Below are 25,017 nucleotides of genomic sequence, written 5' to 3'. Positions count from 1 at the left end.
TGTTCCAGGCCCTTCTAGCTTTTAGGGTCTGGATTGAAAAATCTGCTGATATTCTTATTGGTTTCCCCCTGAATGTAATTTGATTCTTTACTCTCACGGCCTTTAAAATTCTTTCTTTTGTATGGTAGGTATTTTCATAATAATGTGCCTCTGTTGTAATTTTGTATATTTGGAGTCCTATAAGCCTCTTGTACTTGGTTTTCCATTTCATTCTTCAGATTTGGGAAATTTTCTGATATTATTTCACTGAATAGACTGTTCATTCCTTTGGTTTGTTTCTCTAAGCCTTCTCCAATAATTCTTAAATTTGGCCTTTTCATGATATCCCATAATTCTTGTAGATTCTGTTCATGATTTCTTACCATCTTCTCTGTTTGGTCACCTTTTTTTCAAGATTAAATATTTTGTCTTCAATGTCTAAGGTTCTGTCTTCCAGGTGTTCTATCCTATTGGTTATGCTTTCTATGGAGTTTTTAACTTGGTTTATTGTTTCCTTCATTTCAAGTATTTCAGTTTGTTTTTTTTTTCAGTATCTCTAACTCTTTATTGAAATGATCTCTTGCTTCCCGTATTTGTTCTGTTGATTGGTGCGATCATTTAATGCCTGCATTTGCTCTTTCATCTCCTCCTTCAGTGCCTGCATTTGCTCTTTCATCTCCTCGTTTGCTTCCCTGATTGTTTTAAATAAGTACATTATGAACTCCCTTTCTGACATTTCTTCTGCTGTGCTGTCAGTGGGTTTTATTGATAAAGTATCTAGGTTTGTTTGGGACATTTTCTTCCCTTGTTTTCTCATATTGGTCAGATGTCCATGGGACTTTGAGATATTGCAGATTTCCTCTATTGGCTTATAGTGTCCCTGTAGATTTCCAGTATATCACCTCCCAGCCTTTTGTAGCCTGAAGGCTTGGAGGAACTTGATAATGTAGTACTTCCGAAGAAAGTTGCCCCTAGCCCACTACTGTTTCCAGGGCTTGGAGCTGGCTCTGTGTGGAAAGGATCTCACTGGGTGGTCTGGGCCGAGAAGCTGGCCGTGAAAGGAGCCTGCCGCCGGAGGGTCCCTGCTGCTTGGGGAAGTCCCTGGCTGCCCTGTCCTGGTCCCTGAAGCTGCCTGCGGGCCGGAGCTCGCCGTTGGCGCCGGGACTCCGAGCTGGTTCTGTGTAGAAAGGCTTTCACTGGGGGGCCTGCTCCAAGAAGCAGGCCATGTGGGAGGAGCCCACTGCGGGAGGGAGCAAGGCTACCTGGGGAAGACTCTAGCTGCCCTGCCCTGCTCTGAGAAGCCGCCCCTATCCGGGCCTGCCGCCCAAGCCGAGCTTCACTTGGTGGGGGAGACTCACCCCGTGGCTCCATTTTAGTCCAAGTCTCTCAATGCCTCCCCTTCTTGAATCCTGGGTTCTGGAGCGACAGAAGATGCAGTCACCCTCTAGTCCGCCATCTTGGATCGCCCCCTCAGGTGGGTTTTCTCCCAGGGATGTAAGGTTAGTTCAACATCCGGAAATCAATAAATGTAATTCACCATATCAACAGGCTTAAAGTCAAGAATCACATGATTAATTTGACAGATGCAGAAAAAGCATTTGATAAAATACAGCACCCTTCATGCTCAAAATACTAGAAAAAATAGGGATAGTGGGAACATTCCTTTACATTGTAAAGGCTATCTATGCTAACCCCATGGCAATATCATTCTAAATGGTGAAAAACTGAAAGCATTCCCCCTAAAAGCTGGAACAAGGCAGGGATGCCCTCTTTCACCACTTCTATTCAACATCGTCCTTGAAACTCTAGCCAGAGCAATTAGACAGACCAAAGAAATTAAAGGGATACAAATAGGAAAGGAAGTACTCAAACTATTCCTATTTGCAGATGACATGATTATATATTTAGAGGAACAGGGAAATTCCAAAAGAAAACTTTTGGAACTATAAGTCAACTCAGTAAGGTAGCAGGATATAAGATCAATGCTCATAAATCTAATGCATTTTTATACATAAGTAATGAATCCTCAGAAAGAAAAGTTGGGAAAACTACCCTATTCACAATAGCCTCGAAAAAAATAAAATACTTGAGAATCAATCTAACAAAAGAGGTGAAATACCTTTACAATGAGAACTACAGAACACTAATGAAAGAAATTAAAGAAAACCTTAGAAGATGTAAAGGTCTCCCAAGTTCTTGGATGGGCAGAATTAATATTGTCAAAATGGCCATACTACCAAAAGTGCTATACAGATTCAATGCAATTCCAATTAAAATCCCAATGACATACCTCACAGAAATAGAGCAAGCAATCATGAAATTTATCTGGAAGAATAAGAAACCCAGAATACCTAAAGCAATCCTCAACAGAAAGAGTGAAGCAGGGGGTATTGCAACACCAGAACTTCAACTATACTATAAAGCAATAGTAACAAAAACGGCAAGATATTGGCACCAAAATAGATAGGTAGACCAATGGTACAGAATAGAGGACATGGACACAAACCCAAAAAAATACAATTTTCTCATACTAGACAAAGGGGCCAAAAACATGCAATGGAGAAAAGATAGCCTCTTCAACAAATGGTGCTGAGAAAAGTGGAAATCCATATGCAAAAGAATGAAACTAAACCCCTATCTCTCACCCTGCACAAAACTTAACTCAAAATGGATCAAGGACCTTGAAATCAGACCAGAGACCCTGCATCTTATAGAAGAAAAAGTAGGTCCAAATCTTCAACATGTCAGCTTAGGATCAGACTTCCTTAACAGGACTCCCAAAGCACAAGAAATAAAAGCAAGAATCAATAACTGGGATAGATTCAAACTAAAAAGCTTTCTCTCAGCAAAGGAAACTATCAGCAATGTGAAGAGAGAGCCTACAGAGTGGGAGAAAAATTTTGCCATTCATACTTCACATAGAGCACTAAATTCCAGAATATATAAAGCACTCAAAACTCTACACCAAGAATACAAATAACCCAATCAACAAATGGAGTAAGGAAATGAACAGATACTTCACAGAAGAAGATGTACAAGCAATCAACAGATACATAAATAAAGTTCAACATCTCTAGTAATAAGAGAAATGCAAATCAAAACTACCCTAAGATTCCATCTCACCCCAATTAGAATGGCAATTATCAAGAATACAAGCAACAACAGGTGTTGGTGAGGATGGGGGAAAAAGGTATACTCATACATTACTGGTGGGGTTGAAAATTAGTGCAGCCACTCTGGAAAGCAGTGTGGAGATTCCTTAGAAAACTTGGAATGGAACCACCATTTGACCCAGCTATCCCACTCCTTGGCCTATACCCAAAGGACTTAAAATCAGCATACTACAGTTATGCAGCCACGTCAATGTTCATAGCTGCTCAATTCACCATAGCCAGATTGTGGAACCAATCTAGATGCCCCTCAATTGATGAATGGATAAAGAAACTGTGGTATACATATCCAATGGAATATTACTCAGCCATAAAGAATTATGGCATTTGCAGGCATATGGATGAAACTGGAGAATATCATGCTATGTGAGATAAGCCAATCTCAAAAATCCAAAGGATGAATGATCTCACTGATAAGCGGATGATGATACATAATGGGGGGTAGGAGGGAGGTAAGAATGGAGGAAGGAGAGATAGTGTAGAGGGAAAAGAGGGGTGGGAGGGAAGGAAAAAAAAAACAGAATGAATCAAACCCCATTACCCTATGTAAATGTATGATTACACAAATGGTATGCCTCTACTTCATGTACAAGCAGAGAAACAAATTGTACCCCATTTGTTTATAATTTAAAAAAAATTTTTTTAAATATTTTAAAAAGCTTACAGTGACCAAATCTAGGAAAACCTGAGCAACAAAATTATGATAATTATTTACCACATGCAATAAAATAAATATCCATGAGCCTACAAAATAAATAATTATAAATAAGAAGGAACACTTCTTAATAATAGAATTCTAATTAAGAAAAGTAAAGAATGATAAAAAATAGAAAATCATAACTAGATTTATCAAGTAATAATTTTTGGAAATAAAAATCATTCTTTGATGCTAAAATGAGTGAGTAAGAGTATGACAACACCATTTATCTGTGTACTCTCAAAATACCTACCCACAAGCCACGTGTGCTGATGCACACTTGTAATCAGAGCAACTTGTAAGGCTGAGACAGGAGGATCACAAATTTGAGGTCAGATTCAGTAACTGAACAAGACCCAGTCTCAAAATAAACAAAAACTAGTGATGTAGCTTGGTGGTGGAATGTCCCTGGATTCAATTTTCAAAACATAAACCAAACAAAATTCTGCATAAGATACTTTTAAACTATAAAGGAGAAAACAGAAAATTTTACAGTAGAAAACTTGGTACACACCATTTTAACAAAATATTCAAAGTTTCTGCAACATTATTTTAAAATATGAATAAACTCAACCTGATCATGAAGAAATATCAGACAAACCCAAATTGAAGGACATTCTACAAAACAATTGACCAGTCCCTTTCAAAAAAGTCAATTCATGAAAAACAAAAACTGAGAAACTTTCAAAGACTATAAAACACTAAAGAAATAATTAAATGCAATTCAGGTTCCTGGACTGTACTTTGAAACAGAAAAAGGTCTTTAGAGTGACAATTGGCAAAATTCAAAATAGTATCTATAGAGCCACTGAGTCAATGTTAATTTTCTGAATATAATAACTGTACTATGGTTATGTATGAGAACCTTGGGGGGAGCATACACACGAATTCACTTTACTATTTTTGCAATTTTCCTCTATGTCTTAAAATTAAAACTTTTTTTAAATAGGTATTACCAGTCACACACATAAATGATCAAGAACTACAATATATCAGAAAACCTCATTATATCCTCCCTTATTGTCCTAGTCTCTAATTAACTACTACTGGATCATTTGGAGCCAAAAATATGCTTCACCTGGAGTGACACAAATAATTAGTCTTTAATTATTACAATGGTATATCTTTTAAATACTTTTAGAATAATTATCACATTTGAATGCTTACAATGTTAATGAAAAAATTTTAGTATGTAACCAATTTAATCAATTCATGTTATATTACTCTACCAGAAAATTCAACAAAGAAACTGGAAGCTCTAGGTCTACCAATACATACATATTCAATGAAGTATTCAGCATAACAATATAAAACACTTAACAGAGTCTCTTTGAGGTGAAGAGAGACCCAAGTCATCACAAACTTTTTAGGTTTCTATTATAGTAAAAAGTAATAAAAGCTATCAGTATATCTTGGTGGTACTAGGTATCAAACCCAGGACTACCCACATGCTGGGGAAACACTTTACCATTAAGCAACAACCCCAGCCCAAGGTTTTAAAAATGGAATGATATATTAAAATGTTATTCAGAGTTTAATTCTTTGGCTTTTAATGGGGTACAATTTTAGGCTGATAAAGAATGTCTGCTATGACCATATGCATAATCTCAGACCAATTACCAGACCAAGACAGATGAGAAGTAGGTAATTGCAAATTACACATAAAAGAAAGAAAAATAAACAATATATTGACATTGATGACAAAAGTATAGGTAAAATATTTAAGCAAACACTACAACACAACAGGGAGGAAGATAAAAAGATGGCAAATAAACACATTAAGAGATTTTTTTGAAGCCCTCAATCATTAGGGAAAAGCCAGTTAAAGCCACAGTAAAAAACTGTTAAGGTTTGAATGTGTTTCCTCCACAACTTAGGTATTCAGGATGAGGCCTTTCAAAGGTAATTATCCATGCCTTCTAGAAGGTCTCGATGGAGGTAGTAGGTTCCCCTTTTTGCTCCTCTACCACATTAGGATACAGCAAAGATGCCTTCAGAAGATGCTGACACCTTGACAGATTTCCCAACTTCCAGAACTGTGAGAAAATGCATTGCTATTCTTTTTAAATTACCAAGTCTCTGGTATTCTTTTATAGTAGCACAAAACAAACTACAGCAGATACCATAACACATCTATTAGAATGGTTAAATAAAAAATATAATACCAAGTGCTAATGACAATAAAGATATTTTTATATGTTTCTGGCAGGAATGTAAAATGGTACAAACCCACTTTGGAAAACAGGGTAGTAGTTTCTTGTAAAGTTAAATATACACCATACAACCTACCTGTTTTCACAATCCTAAAAATTTATCATAAAGCAGGTTTAGCAATTTAGTTATTATATACCATAAGGTCTCTGTTTCAACAACTTACCTCCATGTAGCACAAAAGCATATATGGAAAATATGATAAACAAATGGTCATGTGTGTGTTTCAACAAAATTTTATTTATCAATACAGGCAACCAATTCAAAGACTGTAGTGTGCCAAGCCTTCTACTGAAGAAAGGAAAACTATACTCTAAATACTATACATGAATGTTCAAAGCAGTTTTGCCATGACCAAAATATTGAAATCACTCAAATTTTCTTCCATGAATAAAAGGGATAAACAATGTGTATACCCATACAATGAACTATTTATGATAAATAAAAATGAAGTACTGATACATGCAACAATTTGGATGAATCTCAAAGATGTTATGCTCAGTGAAAAAAGTCAATATTAAAGTCACATAGTATAGAATTCCAATGATATTATACTCAAAATGATATGACTATAGGGATAAAAAAAGATCAAAGGTTACAAAAGGGTTACATCAGATGAGAGGCAAGACTATGAAGGGATAACATTAAGGAATGAGGTGTTTTCTTCAAGGTAATGTTTCCTGATTGTGATAGTAATTACAAAAATTCATACATGTAATAAAATTCATATAAATATGTACTGAAAATAAAAGTGCATATAAAAATTAATGACAATATAAAGTCTGCAATTTAGCTAATAATATATCAATGTCAATTTCATACTGTTAATAATGTTCTGTGGTTATTTATTATTATCCTTGGGGAAGGTGAGTGAAGGACACAATGGAACTCTATGTATAATTTTTGAAACTTGTGAGCCTAAAATTATTTCAAAATAGTTTTTAACAGTTAACTAACTGTAGGAAGCAAATGGTAAAAATAAACAATAAATGAGGAGTTTATAACATGTGGAATATATGATCATAATAACACAAAGCTCAGGACAAAGGAAATGAAAGTATATTACTATAGGGTTCCTATAATATCTGCAAAGTGATATATGACTTTGAGGTAATATGTGACAAAGATAAAAATGCATACTCTTATACTATAAGCCCTAAAGTAAGAATAAAAATAGCATACAAATGAATTACAGTTAATAAGACAACTAAAAAGAATAAATTCAAGGCCCAAATACATGCTTCCTAAAAGAGACCTAATACTTATTGATTTTTTTATTTCTTTATTTATACTGGGGATTGAACCCAGGGGCATTTTACCACTGAGCTTCATCCTCAGTCCTTTTTATTCTTTTGTCCTGAGACAGGTTCTTGCTAAAGGCAGGCCTCAAACTCGCAATCCTCCTGCTTCAGTTGCTGAGGTTACAGTCATGCATAACCGTACTCAGCTAAAAAACATACATAAAAAAAGATAAAAATAGTTAAAGGCAAAAAAATAGGGAGGGTATAACATGGTCATTCCAATCAAATGAAAAAGAAATGGTACTCATACCATACAAAATATATCAAAGAACATCAATAGAATCACAGGGGCATTTCCAAATGTAAACGGATAAATTTCCATGGCAAAATTTAAAGCTTTGTATTGAATAACAAAGATTCAAAACATATGAAGCAATATATGAAATTATTTCAAGGAGAGGCAAACAAATACATAATTACAGTTACAGATTTTAATACATTCTCAATGAACTTAGAAGTAACTTAGAAGTAGACAGAAAAGAAGCAAGATTACAGAAAACATAATACCAGCAACCAGCCTGATCTGACAAATATAAAAAGATCCACCCAACAATAGTAGAATAACCAGGCACAGTGGCACATGCATGGTAATCCCAGTGACTTGGGAGATTCAGGCAAGAGGATAGTAAGTTCAAAGCCAGTCTCAGCAAAAGCAAGGCACTAAGTAACTCAGTGAGACCCCATCTCTGAATCTAAAAAAAGTCCAAAAATAGGGCTGGGGTTGTGGCTCACTGGTCAAGTGCCCCTAAATTCAATCCCCAGAATCACCCTCCTCAAAAAAAAAAAGAAAACACAATAGCCGAATAAATATATCTTTAAAACACACGAAAAAATTGAACAAGGTCGACAATTTTCAAAGCCACAACACAAGACCCAATAAATTTAAAAGAATTCAAGACATAAAATTTTGCCACCAACAATGGAATTAAATCAAAAACTACCAACACAAAGATATCTGGAATATTCAAAAAAATATAAACTAAATTACAAGCTTCTAAATAATTCAAGAATGAAAACTGAAATCAAAAGGAAAATTAGAAAAGTATTTTCAATTAAAATGAAAACATAAAATATCAACAATGTAGTTAAAGTAGCACTTGAAAGGAGAATTAATACTCAAATGCTTCTATTAATAAAGAAGAAAAATTTCATCCATGACCTCCATTTCCACTTCAAAGTGATAAATCTGATACAAGATCTATAAGATCTGTACTTTGAAAACTATAAACAATTGCTGCATAATTAATGAGAACTTAATTAGGGTTTCTAAACTACTGCAATACTGACATAATGTAATAGAAGGCTGTCTGGACCATTATAAGATGTTCAGCAACATCCTTAGCCTCTACCCACTAGAAACCAGTAGAAACCACAGGCTATAACAAACAAACAAAAAAAGCTAAAAGAAAAACAAACGAACCAAAAAAAGTCTCCAGACATTGCCAAATGTCCCTGGTTAAATAAAATCTTCCCTCATTTGGGAAAATGGACTTTGTTTAAGTGAATATATCTTGTTTAGGGATACAAAGACTTAATACCTTAAGTTCTCAATTTTGTAGATCAAATGTATTCCCAATTAATATCCCAGCAGACTTGCTTATAAAAATTGATTTTAAATCTTAAAAAAAAAAAAATTACAGTGCATGGAAAAGCCAAAGCAACTCCAAAAAAAAACCAAAGTTTAAAAACTTATACTACCTGATTTTAAGATGTATACAAGTCAAGTAATCAAGACAGATATGGTTGGCATGGAGATTTTAAAAAATGAAGCAGAATAGAACCCAATTAAAAATGTGTGTATCTCTGCACATGCACACGGAGTCAGCTGATTTTCAACAAATGCAAGAAAAATAAAGTGAAGAATTCAACAAATGGTACTAGAATGACTGAATAGTCATACACAAATAATGAACATCAATCTGTACCTTGCATCTTATACGAAAATCAACTCAAAATATATCTCTAAATGTAAAAGCTGCAAAACTCATAAGAGAAAGTGTAGGATAAACTCTCTGTGATTTTGAATAGGTATAATTTTATTAGATATGACACCTAAAGTATAATCCATAAAAATAAATTCACTTCCTCAAAATTAAGGTGTTCCCCCTTTATCCACAAACTAGAAGATATTCCTAAATCATGTGTGTGTGTCATGGAACTTGTATCCAGAATGTAAAAAAGAGCCCTTCAAAATGCAGTAAGAAAAAAAGCAATCCAACCAAAAGGTATGTAAAGGATGTCAACAAACATGTCATCACAGAAGATATACATAGAGAAAATAACATCATTAATATTTGGGAAATGTAAATTTAAAATATAGTAAGATACTATCACGTACCCACTAGAATGGCTAAAATTAAAAATAAACAAATTGTTGACAAGGATATGAAGGAAATAGAACTCAATACTGCTGACGGAAATATAAAATGATATACAATCTCTACAGAAAATTTTGGGGCAGTACCCTAAAAAGGTAATTACACTATTTAATCCAAATATTCAACACCTAAATAATATCCAAGAAAAATGAAATACATGTCCATACTAAGATTTAAATGCAAATGCTCATAGTAAATGTGGTATATCCATACAATGGAGTACTATTCGGCAATGAGAAAGGATGAATTGCTGATGAAATGGAATACTACTCAGCAATGAGAAAGAATGAATTGCTGATACATAATATAAAATGATGAATCTCAAAAGCATTATGCTATGAAAATAAAGTTATAAGCAAAAGTATCTACTGTATAGTTCCATTTATATGAAATTCTAAAACAGGTAAAAATAATTAATGTATAACAACACAAATAGTCAAGTAGTTGCTTGAGTTGGGGCAAAAAAAGGATCAGATGGGAACTGACTACAAAGACACACAAAAGAACTGCCTTCTGTGAGACACATTCAATTATCTTTTACTTCATTATAAATTATACCTAAAACTAACATTTTAACAAAACTGATGTTAGATTCATAAAACATAGGCCTGGATTCTACCTTTGCTGAATTAACTACCTCTGTTCTCCTTAGCAACTCATTTATACTTTCAACATCTATTTCCTCAAAAATAAACAATGGCAATATAAAGTCTAATGAAATATGAGGATTACATGCTAAAGTAGATTAACTAAAAGTTAAAATATTAACAGTATTACACAAAAAAGTCATTTTACAGCATACTTTTTATGTGCTGCTTTCTACTTCTGTTCTTATGATGTTTCTTTCTGAACAATCAAGTAGTAACAGAATTAAGATATAATGACTTGTGTCTTAAAAAAGAAGCAATCATTTTAAATTAAAGTAGCATAATATAAAACAAAAAAAGGAAATAAGTCCTCAATTACAAAATTGTGTAACCAAAAATTAATAATTTTGTTTTAAAAGTAGTAATTCTAAAATATCTTCTATGACTTAACTAGAAAGTATATAGTTTGGATAGAATTTCTGACATACATACATTATCCATTTAGTTCCCACATTCCAAAAGGGTACGGAAACTAAAGTGTTTAGTGTAAAAATAGCATATATACACAAATACTTTTATCACAGAAATAAAAGAGTATTATGACTTCTTTCTTGGGCATTCAAACAACACATTTAAAAACCCAAATTGCCACAAACCTGAAAGTCATTACTATTTTTGACAAAGTCTTTGGCAGAGTACTACAATAAATGCTGCAATTCTGATATTTAATCTGCAAATGGCCCTTTGAATTCAGAGTTTCTCAAACCACAGGGACACATGGCAATAATACAGGATTTTAGACTGCTGTTTATGAAAACAACTTTGGTTGGGTTTTTTTGGCTAACTTATTTTATCTCATTTTCATATATCAGAGAAATGTAAGTTAAATGTAAGGAGGCTGCTTGAATTTAGAGTGAATTTTTCTACTAAAATGTAAGTAAATAAAAGTTACGTTATATAGTAAAACACAGAATAGCCTGTACCATCCATATGTTGAAACATTTCTTAAACTAAAATGTGACTGAAATACTAACTTACAAATGAAAATACTGGCGAAATAGCCTTGCAACAATAAAAGCAAGTCCTTCTGAATAATGTTTCTATCTTTCCTGAATGTTAATATTCAGAGATTGTTAATTGCCCCTCAATATCCAAGTTCTCCTTTTTCACACAGTAATAGATATTTCTGGGCACAGGCCATAGCACAAGATCATATTTCACAAATTCCCTTGCCTTTCGGAGAAGCCACATGAGTAAGTTTTGGACAACAAGATATGTGCATAAGAAATGTGTGCAATTTTGGAGTGATAGCAGTAAAGACAAGGCATATGCTCTTTACTCTCTGTACCTCTGTCCTGCTGCTTAAAAGATGAACATAATAGTGAGGCTAAAGCAGCAATCTTGAAAAATGAGGTGAAAACTACCTGTTAAACATGATAAAGCAATATAAGCAAAAAAGTCTGGGTCTCTGACATCATAAAGCTATCCTATTAACCCAAGAGCACCTACTTGGGAGTTTTACAACATAGAAAAACAAACCTCCATGGTATTTAAGTAACAAAGTTTCATAATTGTTGGTAGTGGCATCACACACATAAACCTATCTGTATATGTATATGATATTTTATATATTTTTGTAAGACTAGGGTATATCTTCATAAAACTAAATTTCATAACTTAAGATGAATTCAAGAAATCACCTTAAATAAAACTTTATAGATGAGGAAACAAGAACCATCAGCAAGTTCAAGTCAAAGGTTATTCTAGTCCAGGTTATTCTTGTCAAAAATAATTGAGTCTTTCTTTGAAACTCATAAATGGAATTTTTTTCTGAAGAAACAGAGCAAGATATGAAAGGAAAATAGAAAAATACTATTTAAATGTGTTGTTAGAATGATAAAGTATCTATTGCAAAATCAGTATGAACTATGAAAGGAGAAAGAAAACAGTGACATAAAGTGCAAGAATGTTTCTTGAGTGAGTGACTACTTGTGGTTAAGAAATGAGGATCTTCAAAAGCTGGCACACTAGAGTTTGCTTTGGCTAGAACCTACTGTCAACTGAAAACACCACACAGGAGCAAGAAGGGTTACACTGGTCCATACTGTACAGAAAAAAAAGGAATTAGTGTCTAGTTGGTCATTTGACACTTATTCCAATGATAATTAACCTTAAATTAAAATGTCTATGCTATATATTTTAAAAAGTCAATTAGAGTTTAGTGTGGTGGCACATGTCTATAATCCCAGCATCTAGGGAGGCTGAGGCAGGAGAATCACAAGTTCAAAGCCAGCCTCAACAACTTAGCAAGGCCCTGGAAATTTGGCAAGACTCTATCTCAAAATAAAAAATAAAAAGGGCTGGAGATGTGGATCAGTGGTTAAGCACCACTGGTATCAAAAAAAAAAAAAAAAAAAAAAAAAAACTTAGTCAATTAGAACATAAATGAAAGTTCAAAAGCAATCTCATGAAAACTATGGATCTATTATTCCTCCTGAAAATTACTGAATATAAACATTAATAAACAAGTTATACATTTAAAATATTTTCCTTGCACTGGGAATCTAACACTCAGACAAAAAACAAGTTAGCATTTCCCAAAGATCCACTCTTTTTTAATACAAAAATCAGTGGTCACTCCCTTTAGGAAAAACAAAAAAGTGAGGGAGAGGAGATTTGGTATAAAGGTAAATTCCATACAAGTCTTAATTTAGTTGCACATTCAAAATGTTCAAACTGTGCAGTGATTTCCAACACATAATTCAGTACATAAAACTTCTTGAATTGATGGCATTAAATGCCTAAAATCTCTTTTCCTTCCTTCTAAGTTTAGGAGGTCATTTTTGGCAACATTCAGAGGTCTGTGTCAACAAGGAAAGAATTACAAACTCCTTTTCAATTTTTGGGTCATCCAAACACAATTAGCCTTAAAAAGTATCCATCCATGTTTCCAATTGTTAGCAGATTTTTGCCAGCAGATGAATTTACAAGATATTGTCACTGAAATCAGATTGCCTAAATACTCGTAATTTCCCATGGTAGTTTGATCAAATAAAATTTTTTAAGCTGGATCCATAAGACTGATTGCAGCACTGAAAGTTTTACCTCATTTAAATATCCAAAAATAGCTCACAAGTAAGCCAAGTCATGAATAAACTCCTTGTCAAACTATTCTGAGAATAGCCTTTATTTTTCTCATAAAGAAATAAATAAAATGAATAAACAGCAGACAGCCGTCAAAACAGCAATATACTGCTTTAAGATATTTTCTTTTGAGAACCAATACAATTCTGCATTACTGTGAATCTTTTATGCTTTTAACATGACTTGAGAAGTCTGTCAAAAAGATAGTAGTTTAGGGGCTTGGCTCTGATAAAGTTGATTAGTTTCATGATAGTAAGTAACAGACCAACTATAAAAGATGAGTCATGAGGACTTGAAGTTTTTCTTCATAGAAGCAGCAAAAACAGATGTATTGCTAATACTTGTATTGGCAAATACTCCAACCATTGACTGGACCAAGCTACCCTTTCAACATGTCAAAGGTACCCAAAGCCTTTCAACTCTATAACAGGTATGTCATTAAATTTAAATCTGTTATGCATCTATGTATACAAACCAAATAAAAACCAGGAACTATGTGCACAAAATAATGCCAGTTATTACATACAAATGCTTATTGAATGGGATAAATGGCATTACTCCCTATTTTACAATGATTCACTTAAAAATACTAAAAATCAGCAGTTCTCTAGTGTTTACTATCATCTGATTGAAATTGCACTACAGGAAAGAACACAAGATAACAAATTTTGGTAACCAGTTCAAATCTTGTACCTTTTCCTATTTTAATTATCATTTATTCTGGTTGGGAAGATGGAAGAGTAGAACTAAACAGTAAATCTTCACTCTTCTAGCAGTCCAAAATCAAAGCAGTGAGAGATCAACTGATCAGAGAGATGGGTGTCAGAGGGAATGGTTTAAGAAACAATACTGAGCACTAAGAGACTTGGAAGAACTCCAAAATTCTGGTTACTGTAAGAGAAAACAGGTATGAATTTTTCAACCCAAACCAGGACCAGGGTGGAGGGGGAAATAACAGAAAGAGGGAGAGGCAAAGGTGACATGCTTACTTCTGTAACAAGGGTAGAGAAAAAAAAAAAAAAAAGACAAAGTTAAGCCAGGGCAGGAGCTGCTAAGTCACTTATATGTACACAACCTATCTCAAACTGCTGATGGAAAACTGTGACTGGCAGCCATTTTGTGGAGACCTGTTGAGAGCAGGGTGGTATCTGTGCTGCTAACTGTCTCAAGGACATACAGGACTGCTGGGCCCCTGTGCTCACCAAGGTTGTTAAGAGATATTTGTCCGAGGAATGTGCGGTTGCCTGGAGACCTTATCCGTCAAGGACAGGAGCGGGGCTTAGCCCCGACTCATCTCCTGCATAGTTCACCCCTTCCCTCCTCCCTTCTTCCCCTAGGACCGTTCAGTTCTGGCAGGACCCAATGAGAATCAAATAGATTGGCCGGAACCAACCAGAGGAGGACTAATGTTTAGCTGTTCAAATGTTAACCAATTAAAAGAACACTGTAAAACTGCTTGCCTTTCATTATAAAAACCCTGCTAACGAGGGCTGGGGGCCTCTCTTAGCGTCACTGGTTAAGGACGCAGAGGACCAGGTTCGAACTTGCTAATAAATGACTCTTTGCTGCTTGCATTGATCGTGGTCTCTGGTGGTCCTTGTGGGGTCTCGAGCTTTTGGGCACAACAGACCACACCTAGGCCTCTCTAGAAGGAATTAAATCTATACAACTATATCCATTCTACAGACAGCAGCAAATATCGTCCTAGGAAAAGCCTTTGAAACAGGTTATCCCAGTAATCTCTAGAGAAATTACCGCTATCTGAAGGTGTCAAGCCTTCCTCCCTTCATCAACAAGGGGAGTAGGGTGGAGTAAAACAGACAGCAAGTCACTCTCAGGGAGTGCCTGACAGCTGGCCACAGCAGCGTGATCCCAACAGCTGAAAACAGTACCACTACCAGCTTGCAGTGTTGCCCTGCACACAGAGGTGCCCACGCATGTGCCCCCAACATATGCCCAACATCACTAAGCACACATAGTCATGGACCCACTAGAGAACATGCCCAGGCAGTGGGAAGAAGCCACAGGATCTACAGCAGCGGAGGGCATCGGTCCCTGTGCCCCAGCTGTGCCATGTGCCCTTCAGTCTCCAGGCTCCGCAGACCCTGCCACTACCAACCGCCTGTAGACACTGGCCCACCAACAGTATGCTCTGGCAGAAGTCTGATGATCCACAGCAGCCAAAAGAAGCCCTAGGCCCCAGGGGTTCCCTGACCACAGAGGGCCACAGACATTAGCCACGAGATGCCAGCTACACATGTGGGCACACCAATAGTGAGTCCCAATGGCTGGCAGAAGACACAGAATTTGCAACAAGTCAGGGCAGAGGCCCTGGGGCCCTAGCATTACTGTGTGTCCCATAGAGGATGCCCAGATGAGGGCCCCACAGCCTGTTGCTGCTGCCAAAGGCAGGTATTAGCTTACTAACAGCATGAATTGGTGGCTGGCAGAGGCCCTGTGATCCTCGGCAGCCTACAGAGGTCCCCATTCTCAACAGGACTTTGGACCCCACAGAGTGCCCACAGATGCAGGCCCCACAAACACCAGTCACCACCCAGGTTGCCCAGATGCAAGTTCATCAACATCATTGCCATATCTCTCAGGGGCCACCAAGCACCATACAGCTGGACCTCCATACCTTTCCCTAGACCACAACACCCTCCACAGCCCAAAATCTACATGGCTGTGTTCACATTTATTTTGTGCTCTGACTGCACAAAGCATTTCTATAGATAGCCACACAAGACTGCATCCCCAACCATAGAGAGACTTGGTTTCTAGACTCAGACAATTAGGGGTTGTCTCCTCTAATTCACAACAAAGCTATTAGGCGTCCAGATATATCAAAGAACAGAAGTCTCCTAGATTTGTATCAGAAGAAGAATGATGAGATTGTTACCCCTACACCCGGAGAAGAAGTAAGCCCAAGGAGGTGTGGGCATTTACTAAACCTCCCCATGTCTGATGAAATCCAAAATAGGAAGGGCCAATGAGAATTCGTTCCATGTCAAATAGTTCAACATGGAATAAAATAAATGTCTCTAATTTCAGGGTTTTCTTGGGCTTTAATTAATGAATTATTTATTTTTATGTGGTGCTGAGGATCAAACCTAGTGCCTCACATGTGCTAGACAAGCACTTTAAAAGTGAGCCACAACTCCAGTCCCTAATTTCAGTTTGGATTTCACAGACTTTATCTTGCAAATTGATTTGTTTTCTCTTACTTGATAATGTATTCCTTAATCCAATTTCATGTATTCATTTTAATGCTTTAAAGCATTAATTGGAATTTTTATCCTCTTTGATCATGTTTATATTCTTCTCTCCTGTCTCTTTTTCTTCTTGTGTTATATGCTCCTGTCTCTATCATCCCCATTTTATGTTTCTTTTTCCTTTTCATGCCCAATATACTTTAATAGTTAATTACACTCTCTGAATACCTAATTTCTCAATCTATTCTTGAACACCATTTTTAATTTTCATTCTGATAGTGGAATTGTGGTGAATATTTTCAATAATTTTTTAAGGTTTATTAGTATATGGCTTTATTCTGAAATGGTCACAATTACTGGTGATTACTATCTCCTCTCAAAGCTGTGCTTGAGTACTGAACACAGCAGTAGCTTCATGCTGAGAAAGAGTATTGATGCTTAGATGTAGGCCCCCCTGAGGAAGTTGGTAAAGAGAAAGAAGATTACTAGAAATTCCTGGCAGAAGAATAGAAGAGATAATCATTCCAGTAAATACAAGAAAAATCAACAGAACAACTAATAAGAAAACAGGAATAAGACACCCCCAAAAGTTAACAATACTTCAATAAATGATACCAGAGACACCAAAATGAAGGAAATGCCAAATAAAGAATACAAAAGATGATTATTAAAATAATCAATGACCTAAAGAAGATGGAAGAAATGAACTAAGGGAGAAAATTCAGGATATGAAAGAGGTATTTCAATAAACAGATAAAGATTCTGAAAAAAAACCAAATGGAAATCCTGGAGAAATTCAGTTGAAAACCACACCAACAGATTATATTAAGTGGAAGACAGAATTTCAGGTACTGAAAACAGGTATGTAAATTTGAAAATTCAGTCAGCAAAAAGGAAAATAAAAAATTATGATCAGAATATCTAAGAAATGTGAGATAGCACCAAAAGATAACATCTATGAATCATTACAAAGAGGAATCTGATATATCTGCTACGAGTATGCATAAATTTTTTGGATGAATAATTTAAAAATTTTCCCAAACATCTGGATACTGGACATATTCAGAACCCCAAATTGACAAGATTGAAAAAGAATCTCTCCGCCACATATTATAATTAAAATACCTAACATACAGAACAAGGACAGAATTCTAACGTTATCAAGATGAAAACATTGGGTCACATTTAGAGAAAGGTCAATCAGAATTACTTTGAATTTTTAAGAAAAGATTCTAAAAGTCAGGAGGAATTGGAACTCAGTATTTCCAATCCTCAAAGAAAATAATTGCTGACCAAAATTGCTATATCAAGAAAAGTTATCCTTCAGAATTGAAGAAGAAATAAAAACCTAAAAAGCTAGAACTAAATACTTCAAGAAATACTACATAGAGAAGAAATTAAAAACAAACTTCAGAGCTCCCAAATGGATGAATCTCAAGAGTAGCTGAGAAGATGAGACTCAGGCTCAAAATAAACATTAGAAACAAATTTAAATGGAAACGAATTTAAATAGTAGGAAATAATAAACAACATTCTTATAGCACTAGATGTAAATGACCTCAACTCTCAAATTAAAAGACACAGATTGTCCAATTGGATTACAACAGAAGACCCAATTAGATGTTGCTTGTATGAGACATACTTCACAAAGATATTCACAAGCTGAAAAACATGAAAAAAAAATATTTTATGCAAATGGAGCAGAAAACAAGCAGGAGTAGCATTATCAGAATCAAAAAAGCAGACTTCCAGCCAAAACAAATCAGAAGAGACAAAGCTGACTTCAAAATGGTTAAAAAGAAAACTCAAACAAGAAGACACAACAATAGCAAATATTTATGCCAAAACATCAGTGCACCTAATTATATAAAACAAATACTACCCTACATACTCATATTGATCCCAATACAAAAATACTACATGATTTCAGCAACCCTCTCTCACTAATAGATAGGTAATCCAGACAAAATCAGTAAAAAACTTTAGACCTGAAAAATACTATAAACCAAATGTACTTAACACATATATAAAATATTTCATCTGATGATATCTGAATACACTTTCTTCTCAGCTGCCTATGAAACTTTCTCCAAAATAGACTATATTTTAGGTCACAAAGCAAGATTTAGCAAATACAAAATGGTCTATATAATTCTTTGCATCTTATCAGATCATAATGCAATGAAATTAAAAATCAACAGAAACTACATAATACATGGAGTACAACAATATACTTATGAATGATGAATGGGCCATAGAAGAAATATAAAATATTTAGGATATAACAAGAATAGAAATACAATATACCAGAAAAATCTGGGACATTATAAAGGCAATTCTAAGAAGAAAGATAGTTATGAATACCTACATTAAAAATTGGAAAGATTCCAAATAAACAAACTAATAATGTGTCTCAAGGTTCTATATAAATTAGAAAAAGCAATTCTAAACCATTAAAAGGAAGGAAATAATTAAGATCAGGGCTGAAATTAATGAAACAATTAAAAACCAATACAAAGGATCAATGTAACAGAATTGGCTCTTCAAAAGAAGAAACAAATTTGATAAAAAAAAAATTCACTAAATTAACCAAAAGAAAGAGAGAGAAGAGTCAAATTAACAAGAGATGAAAAAGGAAATATCACTACAGATATCACTGAAATTGAGAGGATAATTAGGTGCTATTTTTAAAAACCTTATATACCAGAAAACTGGAAAAATTAGGGAAAAAATAGACAGATTTCTAGATACACACAACCTACTAAAATTGAACCAAGGAATACAGGAAACCTAACAGACCAATGAGCAGCAATGAGACTGAAACAATAAGTCTTCTTAAAAAGAACACCCAGGACCAGATGGATTCTTGGCTGAGTTCTACCAGATCTTTAAAATAGGACTATTGACAACGTTCTTCAAATTACTCCATGAAATAGAAATGCAGATGAGGATACTTCCAAAACCCACTGAAACAAGTATCACCCCGATACCAAAACCAGATAAGGCAATGTGAGGAAAGAAAAGTACAGACAAATATCTTTGATGAACATAGATGGAAAATCCATAATAAAATTTTAGGAAACTGTATTCACTAATGCATTAAGAAGGTGATAAATCATGATTCATTGGTTCCATTTCAGGGATGCAAGACAGTTTAACACATGCAAATCAATATCATTCATCATATCAATATAAAGTACAACAAAAATCATGTGACATCTGAATAGATGCAGAAAAACCTTTGATAAAATGCAGCACACATTTATTTAAAACACTGGAGATTAACCTTTGAACTATCTTGCATCCCTGAAATGGATCGATTTATTACCCTATGTACATATATGATTATACAACCTGTGTGATTCTACATCATATACAACGAAAGAATGAGAAGTTATACTCTATTTATGTATGATGTTTCAAAATGCATTCTACTGTCATGTATAACTAATTAGAAAAAATTTTAAAAACCACTGGAGAAATTAGGAATAAAAGAAACTTACCTCAACATCATGAAGGCCATGTATGACAAAACAAAAGCAAACATAATGAATGGGGAAAAACTGAAAGTATTTCCTCTAAAATAAGGAAAAAGGCACCACTCTCACCATTCTTATTCAATATAGACCTTCAAATTTTAGCTAGATCAATTAGGGAAGAGAAAGAAATAAAAGGAATGTAAATAGGAAAGGAATATCATTGTATGAAAATGATATCCTATATGTAGAAGATATAAAAGGCCATTAGAAGACTTCTAGAGCTAATATATAAGTTCAGTGAAGTAGCAGAATACAAAATCAAGTTTCTATTCTCAGACTCAGAAATACTTAAATAGAAATTTTCAGCTTAAGTATTCCATAGTTTGCATACTTTGCAGACAAGAACATCTGCTCTACATCCTGCTCAGTTCCTGTACCAATTCAGATCAACATGGTGATTCATTTACTAAAGGTTCTTGACTTACTATCTTTATATTTTACCTAAACTGATTAGAGGTTGAATTGGTTTTTTGAAAGTTGTTTATCAATCACATATGAAATCTATAGTATAAAAAAGATAAGGAAATCGTTACTACATTAACTTTATTGAGAATTTGTTTTAGAGACAAATTTAGTTTAAAAAATTTAAAAACCTCTTTCACTCATAAGATTAAAGATATTTCATCAGCTTAAAAATATTAGAAAATATAGAATCATTATTGTCAAATATATAATATATGAAATATGTGTGACCGGTTTTCGTGATTTCTGCCTTATTAGTTTACAATTGCTGATTCATGTAATTATAATACTTAACATTTTTAAAGCATTAACAAATTAATAAATTTTACATTTTTTTACTTTTCATAATTCTTTAATATATTTCAATGACTTTAACTTTGAATCATTCTTCTAATTTGGAAACCAAGTACTTTCAAAGCTATTATTTCTGAGATGTTCTGGGAATAATATGCTAGTTTCTTGATCCTGAAGCATAATTCCTCAATAAGAGCAGTGACATCTTGCCAATTATAAAGTTACAGAAGTTGTACTTACTGAAACGTCTTTCAGGTTTTTCTCAAAAGAGAAATGATAAGATTCTTTAGAAAAATCAAACTTGTATGTATTCACTGGTCCTGCTTCTGACATCAATGCCTTTTTCAGTTCATCCACATATTTTTCTCTTTCCATTGCCATGTCATCAGCTTCTTGGGAAATCGCCAATTCAGAAACTATAGAAAGTATCAACAAGTTTTAAAAGGAATATTTCTAAACATGAAAAATATGTGCTTACCCCTAAGTACATATAACAGAAGTTTAAACAAAAAGTAAAATTAATCCCCATACCACATATTTCTAGGTCAAATTATACCTTTTAATGTAATTAGTGATTTTTGAAAACTGCATTTAATTTCAAATCTCATCTGAAAATTAGACTACTGGAATATTTTCTCAGTCCTTAGATAAAATATATGCATTGTAAATTACCATGGAAATTCTCATTTTGTGTACCTTCTTCAATCATAGCCAGATAAAATCATTTCCTTTTATGATTAATATGCTCAGTATTTTCCAGTATCTTTCTTCCTTGACTCAAAGATTCAATGATCTATAGTTTGTTTCTCACTCATGTAGGCAAATTAAGTAAAAGTGAAGTTCATTCTTTTCTTTTCATCTTGTGTGCTAACAATAGAAAAATGTGGATGAAGGGAAGTGATAAGAAAGAATTGGGAAAGGAACTAAAATTCATTGAGTATCTTCCCTATGAAACATAGCATACTTTAGATCTGGTCTCCAATGCTCTTATCTATGTATCTATATATTTTCTTTATTTATCTCTATATATTCTCCTTATTGCTTTTTCATAATATACTATCCTTACTCTATCTGTCTGATATAGTTTGGGTGTGGTGTGTTCCCCAAGCATTCATGCATTGGGAATTGGATCCTCAGTGTAGCTATATGAGAGCTTGCTGGAATTTTAAGAGGTGGCACATAGTGGGAGGTCCTAGGTCATTCAGAGTGCTTCCCTTGGAAGGAATTAAAATAATTCTAATGGTATCCTCTGTCAGTTCTTACAAGAGTGAATAGTTCTAAGAGTGAGGCTGAATTACTATCCAGCTGCGGTTTCAAAATACAATCTATTTCTCCTGCATATGCTCAGTTCTGATGCTACCCACCAGTAGGCCAGCACCAGAGACCAAACCAGTGGGATTGACTGATCATGGACTTTCAGTCTATCAAACTATGAACTAAATAAGCCTCGTTTCTTCAAGGACAGCCTGCCTCAGATATTTCCCTACAGTAATGCAAAATAAACTAATAAATAAACTAATAAATAAACTAATAAATAAACTAACACACCCTTCTAATATTTGAATGTTTTAAACATACTTAACATCTTTTACAAAACGGTTTTTATGTTTGTTTTCTGGAACATTAATCCTGTTTCTCTATCTACTGATACACTTTTGTTTTGCATTTTTTCCTTCCAAGTCTTATAATGTTTAACCTAGCCAGAATGGCAAGCACTCCAGGCAGAAGTGGTCTTAACTGATAGTGGATGGTTTACCTACCTTGGGTTCCCTAGAGGTTTCACCAGTTATAGATCACACTTCTAAGCTAACTTCTTAATAAGAGTTTTACACTTGAGGCAAAGAGTTCAATAAAAGTCCCACATTCCATTTGTTTGGAATGTATATGTGGTTAGGAGGTTTCCTATGTTGGCTCAGGCTATCACAATGATGACAGATCTATATGGTTCTTTATTTTTAAATGGGTTAAATTTATTTATTTTATTCCTCATGACCGAAAAACAGATATCATTTTCAATTTGAAAAATAGAAAACTGAGACTCAGAGAGATAAAGTAAAGGTCTAGGATTATAAAGTATATAAGTAGTAAAGGTGGAATTCTTATTCTTATTTATGTCTCTATGGTTGTTTTTTTTTTTTTTTTGAGAGCAGGTAGAAACATGGGGCATTGGATAAATTATTTCCATCCATGACTTTAGAAAACACATTATTATGAAATATTACAGAATACAAGAAAATCTTGATCAAAGAATCCCTGAAAACAAAACATTTTTCATAATTTTTGTCTATATACTTTAAAGTGTCTGAAACCCCATGATAGGCAATGAAAAAGATGATTTTGTCATTTACCATACATTTTACATGATCAGTTATTTATAAAAAGCTCTAATAAAATATGATTCTCATGTTTCATATAGCCTTTGAGCAGATATAAGAATAAAAATGCTTTGTGTTCCTATATGATTTTACAGCTTGTCCCCCAAAAGTTCATGTGTGAAACAATGCAAGAACATTCAGAGGTGTAATAACTGGGTTATGAAAGTCTTAGTTCAATCAGTGAATTAACCCCAATAGGGATTAACTGAGTGATAACTGAAGGTGGGTACAGTGTGGCTGGAAGAGGTTGATCACTGGGGGTGTAACTTTGAGGTATATATTTGGTGAGTTGAGCTTATTCTCTCTCTGCTTTCTGATCATCATGTGAGTTACTTCCCTCTGCCAACTTCCGCCATGATGTCCTACCTCACCTCGAGCCCTAAGGAATGGAGCTGGCTATCTAAGGACTGAGACCTTTGAAACCATGAGCTCCCAAATAAACTTTTCTTCCTCTAAAATTGTTCTTGTCAGGTCTTTTAGTCACAGCAGAAAAAAAAAACTGACTAAAACAACACTTCTACATATTTTCTATCTGTGAAGTAGAAACATATAGAAGATGACCATCACTATCAAAACTATTGACCTTTCAAATACCCTACTAGTTCTTCTGATAAAACAAAAATAGGATGATTAATAACTCCTATTTAAGAAATAACTTAATAAATTATGTTTGCATTATTTTAAAAAGTTGCTAATACCTAGGGAAAAAATTATTTTGCAGAGAAAGAGAAAAAAAATTTGTTATCTTTAATGCAGTTATGGAGACCTTGTAGAATAAGGAACATCTATTGATAAAAACTCCACTTAAAACTATTAAATTTCATTACAATGAAAAGATATTTATCTGAAAATACTTAATAAAATTTATTCATTCAATTTATCCATTCAAAAAGTGCTTAATAAACATGTAATATGTGCCAGGCATTTTTTTGGGCACATGTAAAAACAATAATTAAATATATAATAAATATAAACATAAATGCCAGTCATATGGAGCTCACATGCAATTGCTGACATCTTAGATAATGTTTCAGATAACATCTTAGATATCATCTTAATACCCTCTATGTTTCACCTATTAAGAATTCTATGATAATTGCAGAATAATTTTTGAGAGAGAAAATTATGAAAGGAAATCATCTATTTACTCTTCCCCTTTAAAAACCATATTTTAAAAAGGTACTAAAAAGAAAAGCTTACTTGAACAATGCCTATAAAGGTAAATATGAAATTTTGACTATTTAGAACTTCAAACCTGGCCAAAAAATATGGTCACCAGTTGAATTTTGTGATAATATCATTTGAAAGAAGCACAGCTATAAGCATTCATTACTCCCAGAATTCAGTAATCAGGAATAAAAGCAATGGGAATAATAATATTCATCAAGGATGCAACTGAACCACATCATAATGAGGCATAAAGGTAAGCAGGTCAACATGACTAAAAACAAGGAACTATTCTCAGACTGTTAGGAGCCATGAAAGCATCGCTTTAATACCATTTTTAGGTAGATGAAGACGTAAAGAAAAATTTCTTTCTTTCAGTTGCCTATATATAACTAACCAAAGACTGCACAAATCCTAAGCTTATGTAGGAGCTTAGATAACATACCACATTATTCCATTAAGAATTCAGATGATTTTACATCATAAACCTACTTAATTATT

The 25,017-nt window shown here is 34.1% G+C and overlaps 1 protein-coding gene across 3 annotated transcripts in view; it reads right to left on the bottom strand.

Annotated features, from left to right (window-relative positions):
• Xrcc4 (X-ray repair cross complementing 4) overlaps positions 1-25,017 on the bottom strand; it is a 278,220-nt gene that overhangs the window by 229,402 nt on the left and 23,801 nt on the right. For all 3 annotated transcript variants that reach the window (XM_047556340.1, XM_047556341.1, XM_047556339.1), the window contains exon 3: positions 21,215-21,390. In XM_047556340.1, the coding sequence (XP_047412296.1) occupies positions 21,215-21,390 (176 nt within the window). The remainder of the gene's footprint in view (positions 1-21,214; positions 21,391-25,017) is intronic.

The sequence above is a fragment of the Sciurus carolinensis genome, chromosome 6, assembly GCF_902686445.1.
Source record: "Sciurus carolinensis chromosome 6, mSciCar1.2, whole genome shotgun sequence".
NCBI lineage: Eukaryota > Metazoa > Chordata > Mammalia > Rodentia > Sciuridae > Sciurus > Sciurus carolinensis.
The sequence above is the reverse complement of the archived record's forward strand: the minus strand, read 5'-3'. Positions and strand labels throughout refer to the sequence as shown.